The sequence below is a fragment of the Tenrec ecaudatus genome, chromosome 2 (assembly GCF_050624435.1).
Source record: "Tenrec ecaudatus isolate mTenEca1 chromosome 2, mTenEca1.hap1, whole genome shotgun sequence".
In the NCBI taxonomy this organism is placed as follows: Eukaryota; Metazoa; Chordata; class Mammalia; order Afrosoricida; family Tenrecidae; genus Tenrec; species Tenrec ecaudatus.
In genome coordinates, this window is record NC_134531.1 from 101,106,239 (window position 1) to 101,130,901 (window position 24,663).

Genomic DNA, 24,663 nt, shown 5'->3' on the forward strand with positions numbered 1-24,663 from the left:
AATCATTACCACAATCAATTTTAGAACATTTTCTTCTCTTTGGCTTGAAAATTCAAAAAGGGGAACTCCCTTATAATAGTCAGAAAGTTAAGTCAACTGATAATAGATGGGGATTTCCAATAACAGTATCTTTGCTGTTTTACAGAAAATTAGCAGCAAAATATATTAAAGGATGTCTTAAATTCCCAAGTATTAGAATTTAGGGAAAATCAAAAATAAAAAGGGATCTATAAGCATTTATAAGAGTGTTAAAAGATGTCATATCACCTAAAAGGTAAAAAATAATTATTAATAAGACTTTTAAGTGTAAAAATAAGACTTTTAAGTGTAGTCTTCCTGTGGCAGGATGTAGACTCAGCAGCAGGATGTAGGTTCGGTAAGAGATAACACTGTACACTACGTAAAACATAGTAAAAGTCCTTTTCAAATCAGAGGAAAAATTAGAAAGTCACATAGACTAATCAAAATATAAATATGTAAAAAGTTTCAGGCGAAACTCAGAACTACTGAGTATAGATTTTCCTTTTTAAAACTGATAAAGAAGAAACCTTGAATGGCTTCAGTGTGTTCTCTTTTTTATTTTGAGCCAAACTTGCAGTTTCTATTTTAGGGCTTAAATCTATGCATGGAAAATTATCTGAGCTAAGATTTCTGGTGCAGATTGCCAGAAGATTTTAAATAATTACTACGAATCAGTCATATTGTGACTTAATATTCTTTGGAAACAGTAAAGAGAGGTTTGAGTTTTTTGTTTTTGTTTTATTTCCCTCTAGGAAGTTATGAGCATTTTTAGACCAGCGATGTAATGAACTATTAAAAGCTCTGTGGATTTGCCAAGCCTAGTTATGTTCAGATGGAATATCTATGAAAAATGCAAATTAGCGCTTAAATAAAATTCGCTTAATGCCATTGGAAAAACTATTATACCTGCGTGAAACTGAAATGGCATTGTATCACCAAGGGGAATATGGATGCATGTGCTCAGAAGGTAATTGAGATCAATGAAAAAGCAGGTTAAATAAAATTACTTCAGAAGAGAGAGAGGAACAGGAGAAAATTCAATTGAAGTCCTGGGTTCTAACGCTAACATGAATCAACAAAACTCGTCTTCAATACACAATTGGTACAAGCACAAGTTTGTGACATTGTTGGCTTTGTTTGCCGTGTGTGGTGTGCAGTCAAGCTTTTACTAGATATTCAGATTGGAAGGCTGAGTTGTGTGTGTGCGTGCGCAGGACTGAAGAGAAAAAAAGCAAAACTCCACAGATCTTTTAACTGTTATTTTCGGAAAATAATCTAACTTCTGAAACTCCATTAACTAAGCAAACACCTAAACTCAGCAACTGCTTTAATGATAAAGGCAACTAAAAAAAAACTAAAATTATGTTTCGCTCTCAGTGAGGACAGAAATCTTAGTCATAGCAATTATTTTTGGCTAGGCAATGTCGCCTCAAACCGAAAGGTAAGTTGAGACAGTTCAACTGACAAAAATAGATGCAATACAGAAACTTTTCAATTAAATTTTAAATTAAAACTTCCTTTTCAGCACTACTCATCACTTGAAATAGTAACTACAAAGTCCTGGAGAAGTATGCTACTAAGCACTGTTTCCACGTACACACTTCGAAATATAGCTAGCCTCGCACCAGGTGCAGCTCTCTTCTCTAAAAGTCTGGTCAACAAAGAGCTCCTGCACTGTGGCAATTAAAATTAATCCAAGTTACACTGTTGACCCCATCAGAAAGTATTTTATGTGTCAAACCTTCAGGCAGAATACAATATAAGCTGAGAAGCAAATAAGAAATCAATTTGTGTAAACCTTAGATGGTGACTTCAGAATGAAAGCTAGGCAGCACTACGGAAAATCTATGATAAAGCTATTATAAATATATTATGATAAAATAGTAACAAACTGATTTGTTATACATAGTCTTTTGGAATACCACCAGAATAGACATTTCAGACTATTGATTACAAATATTAACTTGGTATAGAAATCACATTATTAAGAACACACAAAAAATGTCAGATAATAAAAAATGAGAAGAAAATTCTTGTTTTACTTTTAAAAAAAGCCACAATAAAATAAGTAGAAAACAAACTATATGTCTGGGAGACCCTAACAAGTAGAGTCATCAATGTTTCAGCCCAATAACAAAACAAACAAAAAAACACAAGAGAAGGGGGAAATTGGCACCAACACATATGGCAAGTGACTAATCTCTAAATAATATAGAAACCTTCTACATTTCCAATTACAAAAAGACAAATAATTCAATTTAAAATCTGAACAGGGGACAAGAGCAGAGACTTCACCACAGAAGCTGTGCCGTCTCCAGCTGAAGGAATGCCCTCACATGTTAGGCAGTAAAAAGCGCACTCCCTGCCGTCGTGGCCATGCAGACTCTCGGTAACACCACAGGGCAGGGGAGAACAGCCCCTGCGAGTTTCTGAGAATGTAAGTTGTTAACAGAAGTAGAAAACCTTATTTTTCTTCTAAAGCTGGTGGTTTTGAACTGCTGACTTTGCAGTTAGCAGCCCCCTTTGAAACCACTATCCCACCATGGCTCATATTACCCATGAGTACTTTCATACACTGCTGGTGTAAAATGTTGACATGAGAAATACCAGAGGATCCAGCAGTTGTACTGTTCTGTATAAGTTCTAGAGAAATAGAAGCCATGATGAAAATAGATCTATACATACCCATCCACATAGCAAAAAAAACAACGATGAGAACTCTCTACAAATAGATCTATGCATACCCATCCACATAGCAAAAAAAAAAAAGATGAGAATGCATAAGGAAACTTTGATACATACAAGGAAATGCTATGCCATGCTAAAGAATAGTTATTCATCTACAACACACCTGAGAACGTGGATCAACCTGGAGGCCACCACACTGACTAACGTAAGACAATCACAAAAGCATATATATTGTACGAGACTACTATTATAAAAAGTCAGCAAAAAAATTTCACACACACAAAAAACATTCTTTTACAGTTTCTGGGAGTGGGGAGGAGGGGACATGAAGAGGAGGGAGAATAAATGACTGATTAGAGAGGAGAGACATGCTAATGTGAAAACAAGGGAAGACCGCGTCCTAGAAGAGAGAGATCAGCACAATATGCTGGCACTCAATGAGAGAGTAGAAGAAAACAGATCTGAACATGAAACGACACAAAAGGTTTAAATGACTATGACAACAGCAACAAAAATTATTCTACCTCACAGTAATGTTATACTGGGTTTCCAGTGCAAGAAACCTTTTCAGGAGCAGGTAGCCTGTCATCTTTCCCTACTGATCTGAAGGTCAACAGTCCAATGTTCACCCAACAGCACCATAAAGTCTTTTCAGACCTGCTGCTTCATAATTAAGCGTTAGAAAATACTTTGTTGTGAGAAGTGTTCGCTCTATGCCAATCCTGAACAGAAATACTTAAAGATTAGCTCTTCAGAGTCCACTTAAAAAATCAATAAGACAAAAATTTTTTAAATGATCCTACTAAGGGATATTATTTTCAATCCTGGTTTCTATTATTCATTTTTAAAAATCATTTTATTGGGGACTTGTATAACTTTTATCACAATCCATTCATACATCCATTGTGTCAAGCACATTTGTACATCTGTGGCTCTCATCATTCTCAAAACATTTGCTTTCTACTTGAGCCCTTGGTATCAGCTCCTCATTTATTCCCCTACCTCCCTGCTCCCCACCTCCCCACGAATCCTTGGTAATTTATAAATTATTATTATTTTGTCATATCTTACACTGCGTCTCCTTTCACCCACTTCTCTGCTGTCTGTCCCCCTGGGAGGAGGTTATATGTAGATCCTTGTAATCGGTTCCCCCTTCCTCCCTCACCTTCCCTCCACCCTCCCGGTATTGTCATTCTCACCACTGGTCCTGAGGGATCATCTGTCCTGGATTCCCTGTGTTTCCAGTTCCTATCTGTACCAGTGTATATCCTCTGGTTCAGCTGGATTTTGTAAGGTATTATTCTTAAAAGTCAGGTCTAAATAAGTTACTAGCATCAGAAAAACAACATAAATTATGAATTTTCATTGTCTTCTAAGCAATCCCGTTTTGGAATTCTCTTGAGTAAAGACAAAGACACTATTCTAAAGTCTGATTTCGCACTAAATAGTTCAAAATGACTAGTTCTGTGCATGATTTATATCTAAAGACAAGTTCATTCTAGCATTGGTGTTCAAGCAAAGTTAAAGAGTAAAGAAAGGTCAATTCCAACACAAGCATATACAATTAATTTAACTTATTAATACTAATAAAATATTTGGTTAAAGAATAAATATATTGTGATGAGTCGTTACCATGTTAAGCTTCACTTTTATAACACATTTTAAATCATATGAATAGTCATGAAATCATACACCACACAGAGGCTGTCTCTTTTCCTCTAGTTAAGTTCCTCTGTCTCTTTTCCTCTAGTTAAGAACTCGCAGTTATAAGAGTGCACCTCTCATTTTCTTTTAATAAGGTCCATATCAGATCGAATGCACCGGTGCAATAGCTACAGCAATGGGCTCAAACATGGACAATGTTGGAGAGTGTTTCCATCCGTTGTACAGAGGGCAGCTATGAGTTGACAGCAATTGGAAGACAACTCACAACATCATGTTGATTTAACTGATAAACCTTAACCCCCAGCACGCTGCAACGTACTGCAACTCATCATACTCTTTAGGACAGAGTCTAACGGTTTCAAAGGATTTCCGAGGTTGTGAATCTTTATGAAAGCGGACTGTCTTAACCTTCTCCCACAGAGCAGTTGGTGGTTTCAGACCACAGAACAGAGGTTAGCAGCCCAACACTTAAACACTGAGCCTGCAAGCTCACTGCTATGGAGTTGACTCAAATTCATAGGCAGCGGGGTGGGACGAAATAGAACTGCTCCGTTGATTTCCAAGACTTCAGATCTTTACATTAGGCAGCCTCATCCATCTCCCTTGGAGTGATGGTAGTTAGCACCTTATGTGTAGTCTATGTGCCACCAAAGCACCCTGCGCTTGCAGGACTCCTTAAATGCCCCCAGAACACCTGTGCTGCCAGGTAAACCAACTGAAGACAAATGTGTGCATAAGCAAATGTGGTGCACAAAGCTCATGGTTCCCAGCTATCAAAAGATATAGCATCTGGGGTCTTAAAGGCTTGCAGGAAAATAAGCAGTCATCTAGCTCAGAAACAACAAAGCCCACATGGAAGAAATACACCAGCCTGTGTGACCACGAGGTGTCGAAGGGATCAGGTACCAGGCATCAAAGAACAAATATATATATATATATATATATATATATATATATATATATATATATATATATATATATATATCATTGTAATTGAGTGTGAGTGCCAAGTGGAGGCCCAAAGACCATCTGTAGGCAATTGGACACCCCCTTACTGACGGATCACTGGGAGGAGACGAGCTAGTCAGGGTGCAGGGTAGCAACAATGAAATGTAAAAGTTTCCTCTAGTTCTTTAATGCTTCCTACTCTCAACCCCCCCCTCCCCAACTATCATGATCCCAATTCTACCTTACAAATCCGGCTAGACCAGAGGATGTGCACTGGTATAGATAGGAACTGGAAACACAGGGAATCCAGGACAGATGAACCCCTCAGGACCTGTGGTGAGAGTGGCCATACCAGGAGGGTGGAGGGAGGGTGGAGTGGAAAGGGGGAACCAATTACAAGGATCTACATATAACCTCCCCCCTGGGGGATGGACAACCAAAAAGTGGGTGAAGGGAGACATCGGGCAGTGTATGATATGACAAAATACTAATAATTTATAAATTATAAAGGGTTTATGAGAAAGCAGGGAGGGAGGGGGAAAATGAGGAGCTGATATCAAGGGCTCAAGTAGAAAGCAAATGTTTTAAGGATGGTGATGGCAGCAACTGTACAAAAGTGCTTGACACAATGGATATATGTATGGATTGTGATAAGAATTGTAAGATCCCCAAATAAAATGATTTTTTTAAAAAAAGAACAGAAAATGCCTAAGAAATGCAAAGGGCTGCATCAACAACAACACAACTTACTGCCGGGGCCTTAGTGCCCACTCATGGCGTTGCTAGAGGGCAGGGCAGAATTGCCCCGGTGTGTTTCCAAGACTGTAACTCTTTACCAGAAAACACCCTTTTGTAACCCCCAGAAGGGCTGGTGGTATGGAACTGCTGATCGTGAGCATTGCAGCCCAACGTGTAACCAAAACCCTACCAGGACTACACCTACTTAAGTCAGATTTGCAAACTTTGTTTCAGGAACTTGCTTCCAAGCACTAAAAGAACATAATCTCTAGCTTCTTCCAAAAACAAATATTAACTGGGTCTCAACACATAGATCATTTCATTCCATAAATCCTGCCTAGCAGAATTGTACATTTGTATCACAATCAGTTTCCACACATTCCTTTTCTACATGAACTCCTTGACATGTCTCCCCTCCACCCCACCCCCCACCACCACACTGTACTCCCCTCCCCCCCCCCAAACCTTTACTCTAATTGCTAGCGCTATAGGTTCATCAATCGGGGGTTTCACATAGTGAAACATGAAAAAAAAATACATCTTCAAGAGGGTGAACCCCACTGACCTAACACCTCTGAGTTACAGCCTAATATATACAAACAAAACCCAAACCAAACAATAGAAACCAAAAATACAGAAAAATTTAAAATAAAATCTATCTAGTGTGTGTGATAGGGGGGATCTGCTGGCAAAGTTTTAACTGATCAAGTCAAATTTATACCTTGGATCTTCTGAAATCAATTCTCTAATGTACTCTGTTCAGTAACCACTTTTGTCCTATGCCTCAGTTGTGGCTAGAGGGAGTTCGCTGGAGGCTTCTTTCCCAGGTAGCTTCCTTTGAGCTTCTGAACTAAGGTCCTGTTTGTTATTGAAAAGATATCCTAGTAACAAATAGCAAGTCCTAAACAGCCATAAACAAATGAAAAGACCCTCACCTGATATTTAGCCCAGTATTTAATAAAATTTTACCAAAAAAAAATTCTTCCATTTTGTTATTGTAAAGCTGGTAGAATATCATTGATTCCATAAAAGTACATCTCATACCGCTTCTTTTAGTGGATGTTCTGGTAGTATAGCAGTTTTTTATTGGTCCGCTAACCACAAGGTCAGCAACTCAAAACCAATGGTCACTCCGTGGGGAAAAGATGAGGCTTTCTGCTCCCTTAAACCAACACAGGTAGTTGTACCCTGTTCTAGAGAGCAACTACGAGTTGGAATCGACTTGATGGCAGTGAATTTCATTTGAGTTTTTGATTGTTTGTTTGTTTACTATAAGTAGTCTTGGTGGCATAGTTTTGGACTACTTACCACAAGGCCATCAGTTCAAAACGTTACCATCAAGGAGAGGTTTTCTACTCCAACAGTTAGTCTTAGAAACTCAGAGGGACAGCTCTACACTGTCCTACTTGGTCGGAATGAGTCAGAATCAACTCAATAGTGAGTTTTTTTATAAAACTACAATTCTCTAGGAAGTGCATTTAGTAATAAAGAACTGACCCACCATTGTGAGAGTACTGGGCTTAGATGCTGATCCTGCCAGTAAGAAGCTTTGTCCTTTCAGGTTAGCTTGTTGTGGGTCCAGTACTGTTGAGCATTTTCTCCCTCACAGAGGCTCCCTGGGGTACAGTTGAACTGCCCGGCAGGGTTTCCAAGGCTATGATCTTTATAGGCTCAGATGACAAGGCCTTTCCCATAGGGAGCCTCTCAGTGGCTTTGAACCAGCAATCTTTCAGTAGCATTAGAGTGCTTAACTGCTACCCGACTGGTAATTTATTGAACTAGAAGATGGTATCAGAAATGTATGAGGACCTTTTCCTACAGCCAACCTAAACCTGACACAAAATCATTTTTGACAAATAAGCATATACAATGATAAATTTGCAATTACATTTGGTTGGCCTGAAAAATCTAAGAATTGGGGTATATCATGTCTCTAAGAATTGAAAATATTTTTTTCTAATAAGGATATGATTAATATCTTCGGATGGGTAGCTGAATCATACGTATCTATACATCCATATTTGGTGTTTCTGCTTCTTTGGATTTCCATTCAACATATTAAAAGTGAGAAGAAAAATAAGAAGAAAAATACATGAAAGTAATCAAAAGATAGAAAATAATGCTGTGCCAGTGTTGAACATGTAAACCAATGTCCCTGTAAACTAGTCACAAATTCACTCACAACAGGTGATGCATCTGAAGTGCATCAATTTTTTAGCTTTCAATGATAAAGATCAGACTTGACCTATCAATAAAATCAAATCTTTAAAGTCAAGTTAATTATTTTAATAGTGAAGTTATCTGCGAAATGCATGAACTCTGTTTTGATGAATCTTCAAAGTACAAAGAACTAATACAGGGAACTATCTTTATGCACAGCTCCCAGAGGTATTGATGTGTAATGAATTTTTATAAATCACTTCTGAGTGTCTTATGAAAATAGCAGAGTGTGTTTAGAAATTAAGCAAATAGCAATAAGAAAGACAGTTTTCCTGGAAATGTAGGGGACAACAATTTCTCTTCAGTGACTATTTTATATTTTAATGTAAATAGATAATTTAATGTAAATAGATGATTCTAGGAATGTTGAGCATTTTAAGTTTCAGGAGGTGTTTTGGTTTTGTGTTTTTAGGGGTTTTTTTTGAGAAAAATATAAGCACGTTTCAATTATATAAGATTAAAAATCATTAGTTGTAATGCCTTTATCACAGCTCTGGTGATGTAGTGTTTACACACTGGACTGTGAAGCGCAAGATCAGCAGTTCAAAGCCATCAGCCACTCTGAGGGAGAAAGTCAGGGCTTTCTACTCCTTTAAATAGTTACCGTCCCGGAAAACCACAGTGGGTTTTCTACCCTGGTCTATGGAGTTGCTATGAGTTGGCATCGACTTGATGGTATGCATGGTGGCAGTGAGTCAGTTGTTAATTTTTTTGTGTGTCTTTATTGAACATTCCAAACTTTAACTTTTGAAACATTTGTAAGTTAAACCTACACCCATGTAACAACACAAAGTGATATTGTTCTTCACAGTTGCTAGAAATTTGGTGAAAACAAAGGGAGTAATGATTAACCCAAATGCTCCATGATTTGTTTTCAAACCTTTCAAAAACTAAGGCAACAATGAGACACTTTCACATTATAAAATTTTTATTACAGATGTCAAACTGATTCGGACTTACTACTCAGTGTCTCTGATAGGCAATTATAATTTTTATGAAGTGTTTACACATCATAGAATGATAGTTTCAAAAATTATTCCTTCATATTGAAGGAAACTGACAACTTCGTATGTATTATTCAATATTTACTCAATATTTTATTGCTTGCTTTTTTATCTGTTCATGAGAATCACATAAAAATGGTACTAAAATTTCATTCATATCTCTGGCAGCTATAACTGAAAATATATTCCCATCAATGACTAAAACCCTCATTAATTGGCAAATCTTCAATACTGAATTATTTCCATTAATATTTAGCCTCCTCGACTTGAATGTCAACCCAGAAGTTCATATTAATTTTTGTATTAGATACTAATAGAGCATGCCCAGTGATATTACACTACTACCAGTTATTTATTTATTTAAATACATTTGAAATATTATTCAGTATGGCAAGATCTATGATGGAAGAAATATGAGGCTCTCTGTTCCCATGAAGATTTACAGTCTCGGAGGCCCACAGAATCAGTTGACTCCTTCCTACAGTTGTTAAACCTGTATTTGCTGTTATTCACTGCCATTGAGTCGATTCCAACTAAGAGTGATCCTATCTGACAGAGCAGAATTGCCTCTTTCTTTCTGAGATTGGAAATCTTTACAGGAGTACAAAGATGCATCTTTCTACTCCTATAAAGTGACTGCTGGTTTCAAAGTGCTGACTGTGTGCTTATCAGCCTACCTTGTAAAGGCCTAGGCCACCAGGGCTCTTCGATGTCATTAGAGGTCATCAAGTGGGCTCCAACTCACAGAAAGACCCTAAAACCGCCTGACCCTAAAACAGGATCACAATTGCTACCTTGGAGGCTATAGCTGCAGCCACTCCTCAGAGGGCTTTCTCTGTTTTTGCTGCTCTTCTGCTTTAGCAAGCTTGATGGCCTTTACCCATCACTGGTCTCTTCTGATCATCATATGTCCAAAGTACTTAAGACAAAATCTCTCCATCCTTGCTTCTAAGGAGCATTCAGGCTATACTTCTCCCCAAACAGATTTGGTTGTGCTTTCAGTAGTCCACGATACTGTCAGTGTTCTTCATCAGCACCGTAATTCAAATGCATCCATTCTTCTTTGGGCTTCCTTAGTCAGTATCTTACTTATTTCTGCTCTTCCTTATTTAATTGCATATTAGGCAACTGAAATACCATGGTTTTGGTCAGGTGCACCTTAGTCCTCAAAATGATATCCTTGTTTTCAAAATTTTAAAGAAATATTCTGGCACATGCTTACCATGTATTGTGTCGTTGAATTACTTGACTGCTTCCTTGAGAATTGTGGGTCCAAGTTAGTTGACCTGCAGTCTTATTACTCCCTTCCTTTATTATTACAATATTAAAATGAGTGCTTATTCTTATAGAGCAACTCTTGCCATTTAAAAACACCATCCATGTTTCTCCTTTCAAACCACCCTAAGAAATACGGATTCTTAACCTGTTCTAACTGATACCTCTGTTCCTCCCCCATTTGGTTCTCAAAACTGTCCCTTTTTCTTCAGAATTATCATAATGGCCTAAATTTAAATGCAGAGAAGAAAACATGAGGTGAGTAAGCTGAGAGAAGATAAGCTGGAGAGAAACATGACGTTAATATGGCTATTGTTCGCTTCAGCCAACTTGGGAGGAGCCTTATCAAGTTGTTAAATCTTTTGATTTCCCTGTAATTGTTGTTATTAAGTGCCATGGAGTTGGCTCAAACCCATAGCAGCCCTATGCACAAGAACAAACCCTGCATCATTCTGCACCGTCTTCACGATTGATTCTATGCCTGAGTCCATTGAGAGAGCCAGCGTGTCCATCCATCTTGTCAAGGGTCTTCCTTTTCTGTGCTTCCCCTCCACTTTACCAAACATGATGGCTCTTCCCTAGGAACTGGCCTCTCTTGATTACATGTCCAAAGTATTAAAGAAGAAGTTTTGCAATACTTGACTCTAAGAAGCACTGTGGCCTGACTTCTTCCAATACACAGCAGTTTGGGCCTTTAGAAGTTCATGATACTTTCAAGGTTCTTCACCAGCACCACCATGCAAATGCATCCATTCTTGTACAGTTTCCTTATTCAATGCCCAACTGACTTCGCTAGTGTCCCTTAAAATCAGAAATTTTATGAGAAATCTCTTAATTTGGCTCCAAATTTATTTGATTGGTTTGATTTCTTTTTCCTCTGCTATTGTTCATAAGTGCCATCGAGTCAATTCTGACTCGGCTCAACTGCATGCACAACAAAGGGAGCCACTGCCTGGTCCTGTGCTCTGCCCGCAGTTGTTCTGATGCTTGCGTCCTTTGTTTCAGCACGGTGTCAATCCATCTTGTTGACAGTCTTCCTCCTGTTCACTGCCCCTCTACTTAACTGAGCTTGAGGGCCCTCTCCGGGGCCTAATTTCTCTTGACAGCATGTCCAAAGTGTGTGTTTTTCCTTTAAGCAATTGAAATAAAATTTCCTTAATAGCCATATTTTATTCATATGATGCCAATTTATAATCTCTGCAATCAGGCTCTACTCTGATCTTCATCCCGGGACGTTTTTGCCCACAAATATACAAAGCTTTGTTAAAGCAAAGAGCAACCCAACATGCATGTTTCCAGGCCAGGCTGCTAACCACTTGACATTGCTATGGTTTGCGCTCATGTTTCCCTTTCCAGTCACTTCCATCTTTTGAAACAAAGTAACCTAATTTGCTGAACTTCCCTAAGTCACCTCTGAGGGAAGAAAGAGGTAGCAGTCTTATCTTGGAGACCTTTCTCGAAAGGGTTGCTAAGAGTTGAAATACGTTAGATAGTAGTGGGATTGGTTTGGGTTTAGGTTAGTGCAAGAAAAGTCGCAATAAACTGATTTTTTTAAAAGTCTTGAAGGACTAAAAGGGAAAGTTATTGTGATAAAGCATTTGTTGCAAGGAGGAGTTGATTCAATGGTTTCAAAGTGAAGGCAGGTTTACAAAACAATGTGGAGTATGTGCAGACTGGCTATACTCGACATTCCCTAACCATAGAGCTACTCTCACTAAAGGTAGAGACCAATGATCAATACTGGGAAATTAGCATTTCCTATATTTGTATGAGGCAATCATGTTATTTTGTCAAAGACAAATTCTCTCAAACTTTCAAGGAGTTTTGATTTACTGAAAATCTCTAGTTTAGACATAACCAACATAATAAATTTAACTATTGAGAAGAATAATCTGCTTGCCTCTTCACAGTTTAGAAAGTCTGATCTTTACCAAGATGTGCTCAACTAATATGGTCCTTCTAGCCATAATCCCTCATGCGATGCATTATGAACTCTAGCCTCTCTGTGTGTGGTTAAAATCTCATTTAGAAGGAGTTCTCTGTTGTGCCCATTAAAGGATAAAGTGGGCTGTATTCTGAGTCTACCTGAGTAGAGGGTGCCAACCAGGTCATCTCGCTTTCCCTTGGGAATATGGACAGAACTACAACTCTCACAGAGACATCCTTCTGTGTATGTGGTGCAGCTCAGAAGGAGACATGGCGACAAGTCCTCAGACCATTGAAAGAAGAGCCACCAGGGAGCACATTGGGGTTCTCATTTTGATGCATCAAAACCCAGAAGCTACATCAAGGAGACCATGGGAGCGAGCAAAGGACCCAGGCTGACATAAGACCTGAGCTGGAGGAAAGAATTCCCTGAGAGAGAGCAGAAGAGATGTGCCAAGACTAGAGACTGTGAGTCCAAGCAGCTGGATGACTTCTTTGCCCATGGAGACAGAGGCCAGGGGACCACGTGACCAAGCAGCTGAACACTGAAGACGGACTTGGCTACTACTGACTGAAGAGAGCTGACGCTGTGGACTAGTGATTGTGTCTTTATTGTTTTCTGATCCTCATGTCTGGTAGCCTGGTAAATTCCCTAATAACCCCCCTTAATCAGGAATATTATCGATTTCAGTTCTCTGTGGCCATTGCAACAAAGTATTGAGACCAATAGGAGAGTATAGTGTCATGGAGAGAAGCAGTTGGTTTCAGAATAGGCTAAAGAAGGACAAAGGGTTGAAGCATGGCTGGCCTCTGCCTTACAGCAATTGGGTGGAGTTGGATTCTCCTTCTACCTTGAGTAGCCAAAGGAAATCAGATACGGCTGAGCTGTTTTTACATATAATTTTTAATTAACATTTGTTTTTTCTAGAAGCATATGAGATACGATGGATAAAGGATAATTGAGCTTGAATTTATGGCTTTGTTTCATTTAAAATGTCTAAATCTTAACACATAACTATTAGTATTCAAGAACCTTATTTTATGATATTTACCCATTTGGGACATAATTATTGAAATTTTTATTCCAGGTGCTCAAATTTATTTATAATTTTCAGGAAAACAGGAGATAAATAAGCTCTATTTTAATCTAATGTGAGAAAGGACAAGATCAGAATGAGGCATCAGTTAACAAGAAGTTAAATATAATTCTCAAATTATATGTCTACATTGAGTAAGAAAAGAAAACATTGGTAAATATTGGTACGCTGTTGAAAATTTTACTTTATTCATCATAAAGCCAATGTATTAAAAACTCACATCTTCATTCTTAAGTTTCTGGCTGCCTAATGATTTCCATCTCATGGATTCACATTCTTCAGTGAGCGTTGTTAAATAAAGTTGGTTCGTTCTTTTATTAAAGTATTCACACTTAAACGATAAATCAAGTGTTCAATATAATTTTGCCAGACCCAGCATATTCGTGAACTGATGAGAAATTTATTATGCCTTCTATAAGAAACTCACCTTATCTCCAGAACTAACGAGGAATTGATTTTCCAACCTTCTACAGAGTGCTGGAAGATTGACGAGCCAGTCTTTCGAATAATTTTATCGGAACTATTGACAAGTGATCGACTCAAACATAATTCACCCTCTCTGAAACAAATAAACAAAAATAAGACAACATTATTAAAGGTAGAAACATTTTGCTTAAGTGGCATAAAGGGATGATTTATTTACAATAGTAGTGTATAGCTACAACTTCATCTATGTAATAGATGGGGAGATCAGAGCATAATTTTTTTAATAGACAAAGTAGATGTAGCTATTAGAACAAACACCCATACTTACCTTTTTGAATTGAGACCATTTTCTTTTAAAGAATGCATTTCTAGAGTACTTAAAGAAAAAAGTTTAACAAAGTTCTGCCCCATGCCCCAGTCCATGCCTCCCCTCCCCTTCACTTCCCAGTGTAGACAATAGAGACAGGATGTTTGCTCAATTCCTCTGCATCTGTATTATTGTTACACTCAAGATTGTAATTTTTTTTAAAGCCTTGAGGAATAATGAGAATCGCTTTGTTTGTGGAGTAAGAAGACCTTGGAAAATCAGCGGAACTGGGTTTGTTCATAAATCTACCACTTACTGATCTAATTCTCTTGGACAAACCGTATTCTTTTTTTATAATTCACGCTGACTTCACCTTACCTTGAAATTGCAGTAACATTATTGTGGAACTCCAAATTAAAAGTCATTTAGGAAATGCTATTATTGAAGTGCCAAAATTTAAAAACGGTGATGACCTCAAAACAGCTCATAAAGATACTTCCCTGACAGTTAGTGGTGGGCGGGGAGCCAAAGAACAGAAAATTCACTCAGGAGCTATGGCAATAATTGGGGCTGCCCTGTTCAACCAAGTGGCAGGCGCTGACAATAGGTAGTTATGATGGTGATACATATATGATGTCCTTTATATCAGCAGGTCACTTACAGCTGGACAAATGTATTGCTCAATGGAGTGGATCTTTGGTATGTGTGTGTGGAAATGTTTAGGTGTGAAGGTCCCTGGGTGGTACAAGGGATTTGAACCTACTACCTAGTAGCTCCCAGAGGAGAAAAATGAGACTCTCTATGCCCAGGATAAGGTGGAGTCTTGGAAATTCACAGTGTCAGTTCCAACCTGTTTAATTGGGCTGACATGAGCCAGAATTGACCTGAGAGCAGGGAGCTGAGTGGCTCCCTGGGGGTGGGAGGCTTGGCTTAGTTAGCAATCTTCCATACAGCTGACAGCTAAAAGCACGCTCTGGAGCCCTGCTACTCTTTCACACAGGGCGTTCTCGGGAGTCAAAATCAACTAGTCAAATCCAACAGTTTCCTAAAGGCCTGAACAAAAATTCATGGAGTCAAAAAAGGCACTTGTGTATGGTATATATGCAAAAATTGTAACCCTTTCCATAGGTACAAATGATTGTTTACATGTCACCATTTAGTGTTTTAGAAGATCAAAGGCATAGAAAAGAAGTAATGACTCTTTGCTCATTACAATGTCTAAATGTGTGTTTATTATATAGGCCATCCTCTCTTTATTTATCAATAGCTAATTTGATGAATTCTGTGATTGGAAGCTAACAGTCGCATATTTGGGCTCACATTTTCTTCTGAAGATGCACTTTAAATTTGCAGAAGCTTGAAACATCACATGCAACCCTGTGAAATTTACACAGCATTGAAGTTTATATTCTGGGGCTATCCTAATGACTAAATGGATACATTTACATGCTGATGCATAGCTAATAATCATTTTACAGAGGTCACCGAAGATACAAGGAAAAACAACAAAGTAGCTGAGAAATCAACTTTATATTACATCTTTAATGCTCATGAAGTTGTCCACGTGAAACTGTGGACACAGGAAGAAGACACAGCTCACTTCCAGAGATGTGCCTTCAAGATGGTCAATGCAAACCACCATCAATTCTAGGAGTGGAGATCTTTCCAACCTTCCTCCTTCAAGCAACCACAAATACCATCTGTTATCTAACGAGAAAGTGCTATGATTGAAATAATTATTTTCGGAGGGAGGGGAAAAAAAAGAGGACCTGATGCAAAGGGCTTAAGTGGAGAGCAAATGCTTTGAGAATGATTGGGGCAGGGAAATGTGCGGATGTGCTTTATACAATTGATGTATGTATAGGTATGGATTGTGATAAGAGTTGTATGAGCCCCTAATAAAATGTAAAAAAAGAAGAGAAGAGAGAAAAAAAAAGAAAATGATTAGGGCAAAGAACGTACAGATGTGCTTTATACAATTGATGTATGTATATGTATGGATTGTGATAAGAGTTGTATGAGCCCCTAATAAAATGCTTAAAAAAAAGAAATAATTATTTTCACCTACAATCAGCATTTGTAGGAAAAATTAAAACGTGCATGGGCTAGTGTGTTTATGTTTTTAATTTGTGGAAGACTGCTTTACTGACTTCTGTGGTTGCAAATATATTTTTATGTGGCAGAATGATTGCTATGGTCTACTTGATGTAAGAACCATTTTCAGAACCTTTAAGAGAAAGACAGAAAGACAGACAGAAAGACAGGTGAGGAGAAGGAAGGAAGCTAGGGAAGAAGGAAAGGGCCGAGCAAAGGAAGGCGAGAGGAAAGCGAGCCACAAAGGTTGAGTCAGTTCTCAATCAGTGAACTGCTACCATGTTATTGTGCTGTCTGCATTATTTTCATTAAGCTGTTTTCAAGACAAATTTCAGACTTTTATCTTTAGAAACTGTGACTAAAAGTAACTACAGGATACATGTTTCTTCCCGTTAGTTAATGGGATTCACATGTAAGAAATCAATGGTGACACCAGTTACAAAATCAAACAAGATACTGCCTGGGGCAAAAGATGGGACTTTGAGCACTATGGTTGGCCCGAGAAGCCATGGTCTTTTCAGTTGTCTCACATGTATTGCAAGCTCAAAACTGGGCCACTGAGACGAAAGAAGATTTGATGCATTTGAATTGTGGCGCTGCTGATGGAGAATACTGAACATTCCATCAACTGCCAGAAGAATAAACAGCTATGTCCTTGGAGAAGTACAGCTTCCTGGAAGTGGGGGATAGAAAAACTTGGTCTTGCTTACTTTGTACTTGTGAAGAGCAAGAAGCAGTCCCTGGAGAAGGCCTTCATGCATTGTAAAACCGAGGGTCAGTTAAAATGATAAAGCGGCTCGATGAACGCCCAGACACACGTGCTGCAGCAGTAGGCTCTCCCGCAGCAATGGTTGTAGGATGGCACCGCCCGGGGCAGTGTTTTGTTCTGTTGCATCAGCTATGAATTGGAGCCATCTCAAGAGTCCTTACCAACTTATGAAAAAAACAGTATGGAGACAATTTGATACTCTAAAGCAAATCTCTTTGCACGAAGTTAAGTGAGCCCCCAAAGATTTTTCACTAGTGACCTTGTTAATATTCTGCCTTAGAAAAGGCTTCCCCGCCTCCCCCCCTCCCCCCAGAAGAAGTTACTTTAGAGGATGGCACTGAAGCTGCAGCTAGGGGAGAGGGACATGTCTAATCAGAGCACACGGGAGCAAATGAATGGGGAGGAAGACAGTGGAGCACATCCTGGCCCACCAGGCCTGGAGGACGATATCCCTGCTTCAAACAGCCAATGCACAGAGTGGACCATATGGCTGATCCCACTATGAGACACGATATCCCTCACTGATCCATGGAGACTCAGTGTTGGAGTTGTCATGGACTAACCCAGTGACATGAGGCAAAACACTAAAGGCATGCAGCAGAGCAACGGGGGGAGCAGAGCAGGGGGCTCCCAACATACTGCAAAGGATAAACTCTGGAGCCAGAGCACGGCACCCCATCGGATTTGACTGGAGGACATGCCTAGAGGGCAAAAATCAGACCTTCATCTATTTACAGGTTTTTCTTTCTTTTCAAAATTTAAAAAAAAACAACAACCTTTTTCTTGTAATTAATTTATTCTTTTATGGGCCATTGGTTTTCTTTTTGTTGTCATCATTGTGTTCTCTTTTGTCTCTGGCTTGCTATACCTTGTCTTTTGGTGCATATATCTAGATAAGATAGGCTGTAAAAACAGTCTGGAGGAGAAAACAACTGGACCGATGGGGGAAGTGGGAGAGGGGGAGGCGGGGGTAATGAGGTGGTGTTAACCAACCCAGGGACAAGGGAGCAACAAGTGATCCAAAATTAGTGGCAAGGAGAGTGTGAGAGGCCTGGTAGGGATTCAGCAAGGGCAATGTAACTGAGAGAAATTACTGAAACCAAATGAAGGCTGAGCATGATAGTGGGACAAGAGGAAAGTAAAAGGAAATAGAGGAAAGAACTAATAGGAAAAGGGTATTTATAGAGGCCTAAATACATGCATGTGCATATGTAAATATATTTATATAGGATTGTGGGGAAATAGATCTACATTTATATATTTATAGGCTTAGTAATAAAGCAGCAGATGGACATTGGAGCTCCACTGCAGTACTTACTCAATGCAAGAACACTTTCTTCTAGTAAATTGGCATTCTATGATACACACCTTTCTGACAGGATCACTGAAGACAAATGTGTGCATAAGCAAATGTGATGAAGAAAGCTGATGGTGTCTAGCTATCAAAATATATAGCATCTGGGGTCTTAAAGGTTTTCAGATAAATAAGCAGCCATCTAGCTCAGAAGCATAAAAGTCATGGAAGACGCACACCAGCCTGTGTGACCACGAGGTATCAAAGGGATCAGGGAGCAGGCATCAAAGAACAAAAAATCATATCATTTTAAATGAGGTTGAGTGCAAATTGGAGAAACAAAGCCCATCTGTAGCAACTGGACACCCCCTTACTGAAGGGTCACCAGGAGGAGACGAGCCAGTCAGGGTACAGGGTAGCAACGATGAAACACACAGCTTTCCTCTAGTTCTTAAAGGCTTCCTCCCAGCTATTATAATGATCCCAATTCCACCTTACAAATCTGGCTAGACCAGATGATGTACATTGGTACAGATAAGAACTGTGACATGAGCAGATTTGGAAACTATTATGTTCAATGAAGTCAGTCAGTCAGTCATTTAAGGACCACGTTTATGAAAGAAAAAGGAATCCATATAAGAGATTTTTATACCAAAGACACAGACTTCGATGGCTTGTCAGACAGAAGGGGAAGAAGGGGAGGGGGAAACAAAGCTTGTCTAACCATACCCTTAAAATGGGAATATTTATAGCATGTAAGTAACAACATACAAATTGATGAAGGGAAGGGTTTCTATGACTTGATATTATAAAAAAACGGAGGATGATTAACCAAAACAAAGCAAAGCAAGAAATTGGATCCCTGAAACTCTATTGAAAGCTCTTACAATTTGGCTCTAAAATGAAAGTGTTCCCTTCGGGCCAGATCAAACTCCCCTTTTAAGATAGACATTATAAAGTTATTTAGAAGAAAAGAATATGTATCACACTAAGTCTGAGCAAAACCAGCAGGCATTTTTGTGTTTTCACTACCTAAATGTCAAACTAAAAATAAAGATGAGATGTCCTACGTTTACTTACTGTTTATGACTTTTAGTGGAATTCCAAATGTAGCATGTGAAATAAATTGTAAATTCTAGATTTTCCAAGTTGGCTCTACCCTAAAATAAACTGCAACTGACTTTGGTTTTAATAGTAATAGACTAGGTATGAATTTGTAGGTCCACTGTAAATTTCACTACAAGCTTTCGAACTAGTACTGTTGATCATTTATTAAGACAAGCTAAAGTATTTGATCAAAAAAGAGAGTGACGCATCTAGACAAGAAAAAAAAGTTAATTTAAAGTTGATTTTGTTACCCACCAGTAAAATTACATACTGCATTATTTATGGACTAGCAATCAAACAAATATTTATATGGCATTCAAGTTTGTGATACATATTCACAGTATTTCATTAAATAAGTGTGTGCACATATTTTACCTGGAAAAGTCTAAGTTAGCACATTGCCAGGTATACCCAAAAGAAACAGAGCTGTAAAATTACAGGGCAGTTGTATGTGAAGTCATTGCCCCCATGAAGAAAAGCCTGACCAGTGAAGGATAGATCACTTAAACCCCTGAATGCCTTATGAGTTAAACTTGAAGACGTCATTATTAATAGATTTATGGGGAAGGAAATATCCATTTTAGATGTCCAGTCATTTTTCCTTCATCTATTCTCAAACAATTACTTATAAAACCGAGTGAAGCATGCCTTGAGGCTTTCCCTAGAGATGTGAAGATGTGGCGGCTGGAGGAAAAGGTGAGTTGGTTTTCCCTCTTCCTTTCGCAGAGAATGGCCCCTCAATGATGGAAGCACCGCCTAGCTGCACTAGTCCGAGATGCCACTCTCTGAGCCGGAGGAGGTCATTGAAAGGAACTGCCGCTTGCAAATTTGGTAACATAGAAGCGAAAAAGGAGTCTGGAGGGATATTCTTAGACCCAGACTGGAAAGCCCTTAACTAAACGTACTCCCCACCCACAAGGTACACAGTGCCCCCCAAAGGCCAGCGTTTGTCCCTGTTTCCTCACTTTTGAACGTTGGCCCTGGCCCAAGCTCTGGTGCCAAACCTCCACTCCAGTTTACTATCCCAAAATTGGCTTCCCTGTGTGGCTGGGTTAGGGAGTCAATGAGATGATTAGAAGGTTTGAGGAGTCAACTCCACCAGACACACTAGTGGGGAGTTTCAAGAGAACCATGAACTTGAATGACAGGGTTTCTGGGTGAAGGTGACCGTCACATGCTGAGAGAGAAGGGGACCTACAGGAGGGTACCTATCGCCAACTCCAGGTCTCCAGAAGCGCCAGCAGGTAAGACAAGCGCAATGCAATGCCGGCAGTCAGTTCGCAGTCTAGCCCCGCGGGGCTGTAACTGTGGGCTTTAATTAAGGAGGAGGAGTTGGATTCTTGGCTGAATAGTGAAAAGTAATTAAAATAAATTTTTTTTTAAAATAACGGGCCAAGGTGGGTGGTGATTCCCTCGCACAATTTCACTCGAGGAGGAGAAGACAGAGCATGAGTGAACCTCTCTTCCTGTTTGGTTAACTTAAGAGCCCGCCCCACGGGTTCTGCGGAGCTGGGAGGAAACCGCAGCCCAGCCAAAAGGGGTGCGAGCGAAAGCCCAGCCAGGTTAACACCGGCAACCGCCGAGCACGCGCCGCCTCCTCTTCCTCCTCGCCCTGGGCTGTGCCCACCGGCCCGCGACACCCAGGAAAGGGTCGCAAGAGAAATGTCGGCCTTGAATTGTGAAGTATCTCAGCCCCATGTTTCCTCCAAAAGGACCCAAGGTGTCCTCCTAGTACCCTGGATGGGGATGAAGGAAGCCCCCAGAGAGGGCGCCCCGCGACAGCTGGCGCCCCCAGCAGCCTCCCAGGCCCCGCCCCCTCAGGCTCTCAGGGATCCCAGGCCAGGCCCGAACCCTCAGAGTGCAGGCCAAGCTGGGAGGCTTTGTCCTGGTTGACGTTTGTCCTTAGAACCCACCAGCGGAGAGGGAAACAAAGAGCTTCGACCCCCAAACCCCCCTCCTCCGCCTTGCACAGGAGACCCCACGCGCCCATTCTTCACCTTCCTAAAGACCCCTTTGTCTGCCTGGGAAGCACAGGTCTGTCAGCTCGGTCCACACCCAGCCCAAACGCCTTCTCTTCTGACAATTGAACTAGATCCAGTGTTCAAAGCACCCACCCCCTGGGGTCAACCTCGAACATTTTGAGATACACGTCACACACACACACACACACACACACACACACACACACATCCAGAATGGACTGTGCTGAGATTTGTAGATGGGCGAGGACCATCTGGTCCAGTCCTCTTAGCTTATTCATTCTTTTTCAGTCCCTTTCGACTCTACTTACACAATTTTTGTTTTACAGAAAATAGCACTTCATTTCATTTCGTAAGGATAACCCTGTCTCCTGCTCACTTGAACGCGCATCACTTAGGGAGAAACGGGGTATTGAAAATCGGAGCTCCTGAAGTTTAAAATCAATCTCTCTCTCTCTCTCTCTCTCTCTCTCTCTCTCTCTCTCTCTCTCTCTCTCTCTCTCTCTCTCTCTCTCTCTCTCTCTCTCTCTCTCTCTCTCTCTCTCTCTCTCTCTCTCTCTCTCTCTCTCTCTCTCTCTCTCTCTCTCTCTCTCTCTCCACAATGAATGTCTGGAAAAATACCAGTGGGGCATTTAGTGTGGAGTTTCCGATCGCAGGCAGCTCCGGATGCAGGAGGATTTCCGAAACACTACTTTGAGCAGAGTTGACAACCAGGTTCACATCCTCAGAAAGCACTCCCATGCTACATCAACATCACAAAGTTGCAGCCACCTCCAGGGTAAACTTCAAAGTCACACTGGCCGGAGGCGAGGGGGTGAAGAAAGGAAGTGTGGTATTCAGAGAACTTAATAGAGGGGTGGGGGCTTCCTGAGCTCATGTAGAGAAGCTAAAGAAATCGCAGAAATTTAGTCTGTGTGAAGCTAGCCGGTGCCGTTTCCAGGACTGTAACTATGCCACCGTTGCGTTTTACCCATGTTTCTAGCCAAGGGAGAGCAACTACCCTATTGGAGTTCCTAATGCAAATTACGGACGAAAATTTACCCAAAGGCAGAGAAGAGTAGAGCAACCGAGGGGCCACAGCCCCGTTTTGTGGGTTTTAACTTCAAGCAGCCACCTTTCTGGATTTCCCTCGACTTGATAGGACCGAGAAAGAAAGCAGGAAAAATCACCGGATGGTGAATAAAGACATCTCCCTGGAGTTCGGCACACGGATTAAAGGGACAAGGGCACACGGTCTTTGTTGACACTTTTTTCAATGACTTCCCCTTTGGTTGGAGGCTACCTGAGCGCCAAGACAACTGTCACCCGTACTGCACTCACCGGGCAGGTTGAACTCCTGCCGGGCACAGCGTGGAGAAGGCGCACACACCTCCACCACAGCCTTTGTTATTTCATTCGCAGACCGAGCACACGCGCGCTCTCGCTGGAACACCCTCACTACCCCAACCCGTCCTCTGCCATTCATGAATGGCCTGACTTTTCCTTATAGACCCAAACCAAGCTGTATATTTACCCAGCGAGTTGCGTTTCCTGGTGCTCCTCCGTTCTGGCGATTTCTTTTGTCTTATAAAAGATCAGGAGCAGACTTATGGTGCAGATCGTCAACCGCTTCCTGATGGAGCGCATTTTGGGTGCCCGGGAAAGTGCTGGGGGCTCCAGCTCCCACACCTTCTCTGGAAATCAAGGCTCCGTGTTGGGGAGACGCGGTCGCTGGGGTAGGTCGGTGAAAGGAGAGGGACGCGTGCCGCCGGTTCCCAGGAGGGGGTCTTCAGGGTCCGAGGCGGCCGAGCTCGCCCTGGTCCCAGGGCTCCCGGGTGCCCGCCGCGCCGCTCCCGCCGGCCCTGCCCTGGTGGCTCCGCGCTGCCTCCCGGGGGCGGGCGGGGGGTGGGTCAGGTTTCTTTTCAGACGAGCTACCTTGTGCTTCGGAGGTGGCGGCGCTTCTGCATCTGGGCTCGGGGGCGTCACTGGCCCTTCCCTCCTGCTCGCAGGGAAATGATGAGCCAAACCAGCCAATCGCTGGACCGAGGGGGCGGAGGCTGCGCTTGCCTCGCGCTGCCGGCCGCTGCCTAGAGAGGAACAGTCGCGGGCGCTGCCAGCCCGCTGCCAGAAGAGGAAGCTCACGGTCGTACCCATGCTCAGACCCACATGCACTCACGCACGCGTTGGTGCCCCCCGGCCGGCCCGTGAACCCTGGAGAGCCCAAGGCTACCGGCAGTCAGCCCACCGGGACGTCGAGGAGCGAGCTACCTGAATCCAGGAGCATGGAGATGCTTAGTTCTCCTAAGCTTGGGGATGACATTTCTGCTGAGGACAGATTTAGACGTGCATCTTGCCAGAGAAACGTGCTGTGGAGAGCGCTGGAGGTGAGGGGCTGAATAGGATCACTTCTTGCCAGTGCCTTTGCTCAGCCTTCACCAGGCCAGCCCGCACACGGGCACGCCCACTCGTAGGCACACCCTCCAAAGTCAGAGTGAACAGGAAAGGCGAGTGGAAGAGGTGGAAGATGTCTATTCCGTACACGGCCCATTCGAAATTGCACATGTGAAACAGTGAGCCATCCGTACACTCAAAGCAGGAGCCAGTGACGACAGAAGTGTCATTAGGAACTTCTTGGATATCTATGTGACTGTCTTTCAGTGCTGTCTGGAAACTCCTACAGCCCGATCCCATTCAAGCTTCACTGGGAATAAACAGGATTCACGGAGGAGAGTAAGACCGCTGCTACCACCACCTGCACTTTTAAAAGCAAGTTCGTTCACACATTCACAGGAGACAGTAGAACATAAAAGAGGAAGAGGACGTTTCAGTTCAAGAGTCTCAATCATGTGTTTTTGGTCACTGGCACCTAGACACCACCCCACCACCACCACCATTTGCTAGTGGCTTAGCTCGGCCGGAAAACTTTTAGAACTGTGAGTTCAAGACTACTGTCTGGAGTAAACCACTCCTGTTCCTTGGTCTCTGCCCTCACTGGGAGGGAATATTGCTAAGATCAACTGGTTTCTGCTCTTTACCAAGGTTTGGAGGGGAGGTGCAGGGGAGGGAAGGGCGAGTGAGGAGGAACCCCTACCACAGAAAGGTGCCTGGAAGCCAGTATTTTCTGCT

General features: G+C 41.4%; 1 protein-coding gene across 1 annotated transcript in view; it reads right to left on the bottom strand.

The window, feature by feature from the left end:
* Positions 1 to 23,509, bottom strand: part of ST8SIA4 (ST8 alpha-N-acetyl-neuraminide alpha-2,8-sialyltransferase 4) — a 142,388-nt gene extending 118,879 nt beyond the window's left edge. Inside the window, exons 1-2 of the mRNA XM_075541313.1 lie at positions 23,072 to 23,509; positions 14,010 to 14,141 (exon numbers count right to left, since the gene is read on the bottom strand). Coding sequence (XP_075397428.1) covers positions 14,010 to 14,141; positions 23,072 to 23,184 — 245 coding nt within the window. The 5' untranslated portion in view covers positions 23,185 to 23,509. The remainder of the gene's footprint in view (positions 1 to 14,009; positions 14,142 to 23,071) is intronic.
* Between the last annotated feature and the right edge of the window lie 1,154 nt (positions 23,510 to 24,663).